This window comes from Corticium candelabrum, chromosome 13 (assembly GCF_963422355.1).
Source record: "Corticium candelabrum chromosome 13, ooCorCand1.1, whole genome shotgun sequence".
Lineage (NCBI taxonomy): Eukaryota > Metazoa > Porifera > Homoscleromorpha > Homosclerophorida > Plakinidae > Corticium > Corticium candelabrum.
In genome coordinates this window covers 7514069-7521568 of record NC_085097.1, presented here as the reverse complement: position 1 = coordinate 7521568, position 7500 = coordinate 7514069, and the positions used below count along the sequence as shown (strand labels likewise).

Genomic DNA, 7500 nt, shown 5'->3' with positions numbered 1-7500 from the left:
TATCGTCCCTTTTGTACACTGTAGACGTTGTTCAAAGTAAGGACTGCGTCTTTGTCGTGTCGCATGTCCATAACCGAAATCAAATGCGCTGAAGATATTACCGAACTAGAGAGGGATGCCATCGAGGACATACTGCATTCGAATTTCGTTCCCTTCAAGTCGACTCAAGATGTCGGTGAACTGGCAAACGAATTACTTCGGCTATGGAAAGAGACACAACAGCAAGATCTAGAGTGTAAGAATCCATTGCAGATTGTGGTATTAGGGATGCTTATCATCCAATAATTTTTATTTTAAATTTTTTAAGTTTATTGACAGACGAATGGACAGAAAGACAGGCAGAGACAAGCAGACAGACTAACAAACAGACAGACAGAGTCAGACAAACAGGCAGGGAGACAGACAGACAAATGGACAGACAGACAGACATGTGGACCGACAACATGTAGGCACTAAGACAGGCAGACAGGCAGGCAAACAGACAGACAGACAAATGGACAAACAGACAGACAGACAGACAGACACTGATGCAGACAAATAAATGGACAAGCATGCAGACAGAGACAGACAGACAGACAGACAATGGATTGACAGACAGACAGACAGGCAAATGGACAGACAGACACAGACTGAGAGACAGACAGATAGACAGACAGACACAGATAAACAGACAAAGAGACAGACAGAAAGTTTCCACCGAAGTGGGAATGTCTAATTAAACCATTTTTTTATTTCAATTTGCGCACAACAGTCATCGCTCGTTTAACACATAAATAAACTTAATTAATTTAATTAATCAGCAAAGGGTCTGTATATTTTATAAACATTTTCGGTTGTGCACTTTTAGGTGATTGAGAACTGGAATTCTACGTGAGACGATGAGTGTATTTTTTTAATTTCAACGATTAGATCAAATATTCGATTGATTTCTGTCTGTATGACGTATGTAATTGTGTCTTTTTATTCAATCGCTTTCGATATGATAACACACGTTTGCAACAGTTGGCCATGAGGTATATATATATATATATATGGGTGAAGACGCATAGCCTCGGTCTCTCACCTCTGTATAGCGCTGACTTTGTATCGGCGCTGCACGGGTCTGGGAGGCCGAGGCTATGTATGTCAGTAGGCGGGGTGACATTTAAAAGCAAATATTAATTAACGATTTGCTATAAAAACGTGGACGGATTGCTTTCGAGTCTCGCGTAGCCAGACCATCTCCGCCTACATCCTTCCGGTGAGAGATAGTCTGGGGAAATGCCTAGATATACAATTCTTGTTCTGCGCTCCCCACGAATCATGGAGGATAAAGACCTCTTTATAGATAGCAGGAGGTCTACGTAGGTGTCACGCAATCGCATTCCGCTAATTTCGCTTGTGTTGATTACGGTGCCCGTGAACGTACAGTAGCTACTTAGATATTCTTACTTCGACTTGTAGACCTGGAACTACTGTCTTGTTGCAAGAGGGACGTACGTTTTGTGGCCAAATTGTCCGCAAGGCTATGCTTCTTCACCGATCGACGTCTGATTAATTAATATTTCTATATCTATTGTTGTGATCTTGTGCGTCTGACGTAAGGTGGGCTTCAACCCTTCCCACGCAAAACAATGCCGAATTTCACTTGTTAAAAAATAAACTAACGAACTCAAAACATAGCCATATCATTCAGCAGCAACACCTCGAAAGGAGTCCTCCTAATTCGAAAGACGCGAAGAGCTTCAGCAAGTCAAACGAACCACGTCTGAACAGCCGGTGCGGCTCCAAGCGGTTGTCTTCATTCTTCAATGTACGGGAATCCTAACACGTGACATTAATAGAAGAAGATCCCGGCTATCACATGTAACGTTGTTTAGATATCTGTATGTAGTAATCCGTTATATATATATATATATATATATATATATATATATATATATATATATATATATATATATATATATATATGCTACCATTGTGAAGGCTTCCTCAACTTTGGTGATATTCTAATTCCTTCATCAGGAGGTGTACAACAGGGAGATCCTTTGGGCCCTCTCTTATTCTCTCTTGTCATCATGGAGTTGATGGACAGTATTGGTCCTCTTCCCGACATCAACATGAAGCTTTGGTATCTTGATGACGGTTCGTTCGTTGGTCCCCGCACTGCAGTTGCTACTCTCCTTAGTGTTCTTGAAATAAAAGGACCCCTGTTTGGGCTACACCTTAATACGAGCAAATGTGAGGTGTTTTGGCCTTCCGGCGATCAACAGTTTCTTGATTTCCCTCCTGAAGTTCAACGTATCACTGAAGTGGCCGGAGGAGCTGAATTACTGGGTGCACCACTCTGTGGATCAGACGCTTTCTTTGCCATGTCAGTTGCTAAAAGGATTGACAAAATCAGTGACTGTCAAAATCGTTTGTCTGATTTAGATGACCCCCAGGTGGAATTACACCTTCTACGTAGTTGCTTGGGTCTCTGTAAACTCAATCACATCATCCGTACAGTTCCAACAAACAAGATCACCAAGGAGCTGTTGAGATTTGACGTCAATTTACGCCACTGCTTGGAAAGCCTGTCTCGTTCCTCCATTTCTAATGAAGTTTGGTCACAGGCTACCAGGCCCATTCGTCTCGGAGGTCTCGGTCTTCGTGAAGCTAGTCGTTCTGCCCCAGCAGCTTTTTTGGGAAGCTGCAACTCATCTCGTGATTTGACCAGCAGACTTCTACTGTCATGTTCTTTGCCTTTCCATCAGTCAAATGAAACGTCTCACGTTGAGAGAGAGGATCAGGTATCGGAGATAACAATTCCTGGAGAGCTTGACTGCCGTAGCATTCTATCCACACTTCTTCCAGATAATCAAGATCTACAAATTCGTAAAATGACTCAAAAAGAAATACAACGATTACTAGATGTCTCACTCAGTCTTCACATCCAAGACAGTACTCCCAGCATAAGAGATAAGGCTCGTCTGAACGCAATTTCAACCCCACACTCCGGATCATGGCTGCGGGCATTACCCAACACAAATCTCGGCCTCGTCATGTCTCGGGAGGAATTCCTGGTTGCTCTGCGTCTTCGCCTCGGTATTGCTGTTTTCCCCTCTTCTCCACTTCTTGTTCGGTGTCCATGCGGTCAAGTAATTGACAAATTTGGAGACCATGTTCTTGGTTGTGGTTCTGGGCCGCTTCGCTTGAAGCGCCACAATGCTCTATGTGATATTCTGTATCGATATCTGCTAGTGGATAATGCTGGGTCTCGTAGAGAACAGTGTTTCTCCAGCGAAAGTAACGACAGGCCTGGAGACGTCTTCCACCCGGATTTCTTACAAGGAAAAGCTGCTTTTTTTGACATCTCAGTTAGAAATTCTTTTACCAATCATTTCATCAACAGTTGCTCTACCAAAGCAGGAGCTGCCGCCGAAGCTGGCGAAGTTCAGAAAGACCTTCGCTACGATTCAGACGTCACAAGCACAGGAGCCAGTTTTTACCCTATGATTGTTGAGACATATGGAACATGGTCCACATACAGCTTGGAGATCATAAAAGTGATTGCAAGGAAAACTTCAGTTTTGAACAAATTACCTGTTAGCAGAATAGTATGTAACATACATGAACAACTAGCAGTACGACTTTGGCAGTATAATGCCAGGATGGTTTTGGACAGGCTACATTTGGTCTGTCATGGAGAGTAAAATAAAATATATATATAAAGAAAAAAAAAAAAAAAAAAAAAAAAATATATATATATATATATATATATTTGCAAAATCTTGCTCTGTAACCCTTTGCGCACGTTTTCCATAGCAACATTTTGCTCTACCTATTTCATTGTTTGTGTCGGCCGACCAATCAGCATTCAGTATATAATTTGAACTCTTGTAACTCCATCAGGTGTATTGTAATTGGTATGCTTTCGTGATTGGTCAAAACTTCTACACTAGACCAGACATCGAATTCGACCATTACTTTTCTCAAAAAACCGTAGAAGACAGCGTTACTAAAAGCAGCAGCGACCGTTAGAACGAGATGCCGAGACGAATCCCACCGCAACACCAGCCGGAGCGTGACTCTTTCGTTGATGCCGTTGGCTTTGCCATTTTTGACTTGTCATTGTTGGCAGGATTGTTGTCGACCTTCACCACGTGCAAGAAGTGCAAGAAGGGTCATCTACGCCTGAAGATGGACAGCGGACGGAGGGCAGGTTTCGTGCCAAAGCTCTTGCTCGAGTTCTCCAATGCGTAAGATTTTCGAGGAGAAGTCGCACAGCAATTGAACTGTAGCCTCGGCCTCAGAGGACGATTTTGAATCGGCGCTACACGGGTCTGGGAGATCGAGGGAAATTGAACTGTGTTTATTGATGTTGCAGGTATTGTGGTTGTGGAGTCCGCACAGGCTACGAGTTTTGCACCTCGCAAAGACTACAGTCAGCAACAACTGCATCTGGGCCGTCTGAGGTGAACCGTCGTATGGTCTTAGCTGCCCGCGAGGTGGGCTGCGGCCAGGCTGCTCTGGACGTAAGTTTGTGTGCAGTTTGTGTATTTCTGTATACTTGTGTATATTTATATTCTGTTGTCATTATTTCTTTTTTTAATTTTTTAATTTACTTATTTATTTTTATTTATTTATATTTTTTATTTATTTTTCTTTATTTGTATTTTTTATTATTATTTTATTTATTTATTTATTTTTATTTATTTATATATTTTTATTAATTTTTTATTTACTTATTTACTTATTTTTATTTATTTATTTTTATTTATTTTATATTTAATTATTCATTTATTTCTTATTTTATTATATATATATTATTTTTTATTCTTTTCATTACTTATTTATTTTTTTATTTATTTATTTTTATTTATTTATATTTAATTATTATTTTTTATTTATATTTATTTTATTTATTTATTTATTTATTCTTATTCTTATTTAATTATTCATTTATTTTTATTTGTTATTTATTTATTTTTATTTATTTTTATAATTATTCATTTATTTTTATTTGTTATTTATTAATATATATATATATATATATATATTTTATTTTTTAATTTTTTATTTTTTTATTACTTATTTATTTTTTTTATTTATGTATTTTTATTTATTTTTATTTATTTGTATTTATCTATTTTTATTTTTTTTTATTTTTTTATTTTATTTATTTGTATTTATCTATTTTTATTTATTTTTATTTAATTATTTTTTATTTATATTTATTTATTTTATTTATTTATTTAGTTATCTTTATTTATTCTTATTTAATTATTCATTGTTTTATTTAGTTTTATTTATTTATTTATTTTTATATATTTTTCATTTTCATACTTTTTGCTGTTGGTTACAGAGACTCGTGGCTGTTGTTGGACTCGTTGGAGGACTCAGCTCATGTGCGTTCACCGAACATGTTCGAGTATGTTTCTTGTACACTACGAATTTCCTACTGTTGTGTTGAATTAATTGTGTTCAGGCTATTGATGCTGCCACGTCATCAGTAGCTCAACAACTCCTTGCAGAAGCTGCAGCTGAAGTAAAGGAAATTGAGAAGACCATTAATGATAATGGTAACTAAATATGAACAAAATCGTAATAATGTAACATTACTAGTTTGTGTTGAACAGATGCTGGAGTTCCATCTGTGAATGGCCCTATTGACACAGCAGTCTCGTGCGACGGAACATGGCAGAAACGTGGCCATCAGTCACTCTTTGGCATCCAGGCTGTCATTTCCGTTGGCACTCGCAAGGTCCTGGACTACGAAATCCAGAGCAAGCATTGTCATGCTTGCCAATTTCGTGGGCAATGGGACAAGATGACATCTGCCTACAGGCAGTGGATGGATGCTCATCGACCTCATTGTCAGATCAACTGCCATGCATCATCGAACAGCATGGAGTCTGCCGGGGCAAAAGAGATGTGGAGCCGGTCAGTGGAGAAGCATAATCTCCGCTATACCGTTTTTGTCGGGGATGGAGACAGTTCCACACACAAGAACATCAAGGACATCTATGGGCAAGACCATCCCCTAGAGAAACATGAGTGCATTACTCATGTTCAGAAGCGAATGGGTAGTGAGCTTCGGTCACTGATCCTTGCACACAAGTCAACAAGTGTGATTCCTTCTGCTAGCGGCAAGTGGAAAGGAATCAAAGGATCACGTGGCCTGACAGCAAAGATGATCGACCAGGTAAACATTTCTAATTGTTTGTTGTAGTTTTGTCAATCTAAGTTATTGTTGATTTGTGTTGTTCAGATGCAGAATTATTACGGGAAGGCGATCCGTGACAACCTGGGCAACAAGCCCAAGATGATCCGTGCCATCAACGCCATCTATGGTCATTTCTCTAATGACCATCAGCACTGTCCTGAAGGTGAGGACACGTGGTGCAAATACAACAGCCAGAATCCTGAGTATCATCGCAAGTACAAGGAGAAGGACATCGCACCAGAGGTTTTGGCCCTGTTGGAGCCAAGCCGTCAACGCCTCACTGATCCTGATCTACTAGAGAAGGTGCAAAGGGGGGAAACTCAGAATCCCAATGAGGCACTTCATAGCGTGATATGGAAGCGAGTCCAAAACACCTCTTTAGCTCCTTTCAGGTAAAACATCTAGCTTGTTCTCTTGAAACACATTTATTTCCAACACACTTTTGTAGCTGATCAGAATCGCAACAGCTCTGGCCGTGATCCAGAGGAATGCAGGCAATCTGGGTCTCTTGAGAGTTCTAGAGGCAATGAATATCACAGACAACACGGTGTCTCGTTGTGCCCTAGAACGTCTCGATCAGAAGAAGGAAGCAGGACTAGCATACAAGGAGAAACCGGAAGTGAAGAAGCGGAGGCAGGTCCTTCGTGGAAACCGCAAGAAGCGCCAGGATCATGCGGAACAGACTGAGGAACAGTCTTACGCACCAGGTAAATCTGTCAATGACAAATCTGTGACTGACTGTAATCAAATTTGAAATTTGTGTCCATAGGTGCCTTCGTGTTTGGTGACCAACCTGACTCTGACCAACCGGGTCCATCTGGTGTTGGAAAGAGTCAGCCGCAGAACCGACGGGCCACTGAAACGAAGCAGCCTGCGAGGAAGTCAAAGAAGAGACGTCTTCCTCCTGAGGACAGTGATGCCGATGACGCTTCTTCCTTGCCTGCGGATGTACAACCAATAAGGAAATCTACTCGTACCAGACATCGAACGAGTCGATTATGTATTGACTATCAATTAGATGATGATGACGATGATTGATGTCAATGCATCTTGAGTCTGGGGAGAGTAGCCGGTCTCGATACCACTGCTGCCTGGAGTATGCTGTAGATTGAGCTCATGACTTGTTCATGGGGGATGTCTGCAGCACTATCCACTCTCTTTGCAAGACTTTTCTTGTAGTTTGTGCTAAGTAACTCCCTTTTCTATTTTTTTGAAGAAAAGATGATTTTTAGATGAAAATATGATAGATGATTGTTAGATGTAGATGATTATTGTTCAGTATACTTGAAATGAAGTGATAAACGTGTCAGAAA

At 40.1% G+C, this 7500-nt stretch overlaps 3 protein-coding genes across 3 annotated transcripts in view; all 3 read left to right on the top strand.

Annotated features, from left to right (window-relative positions):
• Window positions 1–1001, top strand: part of LOC134189123 (fibroblast growth factor receptor 4-like) — an 11506-nt gene extending 10505 nt beyond the window's left edge. The window contains exons 14-15 of the mRNA XM_062657360.1: window positions 25–235; window positions 848–1001. Of these exons, the coding sequence (XP_062513344.1) occupies window positions 25–235; window positions 848–855 (219 nt within the window). The 3' untranslated portion in view covers window positions 856–1001. The remainder of the gene's footprint in view (window positions 1–24; window positions 236–847) is intronic.
• A 956-nt stretch (window positions 1002–1957) lies between these two features.
• On the top strand, window positions 1958–3677 carry LOC134188893 (uncharacterized). The gene has a single exon (XM_062657098.1). The coding sequence runs from the start codon at window positions 2058–2060 to the stop codon at window positions 3672–3674; it is 1617 nt and encodes a 538-aa protein (XP_062513082.1). The 5' UTR covers window positions 1958–2057; the 3' UTR covers window positions 3675–3677.
• Window positions 3678–5909: 2232 nt separating this feature from the next.
• Window positions 5910–6873, top strand: LOC134189291 (uncharacterized). The gene is made up of 3 exons (XM_062657525.1): window positions 5910–6166; window positions 6233–6579; window positions 6636–6873. Exons 1-3 carry the CDS (start codon window positions 6044–6046, stop codon window positions 6637–6639), a joined length of 474 nt encoding a protein of 157 aa, XP_062513509.1. The 5' UTR covers window positions 5910–6043; the 3' UTR covers window positions 6640–6873.
• Window positions 6874–7500: the final 627 nt, after the last annotated feature.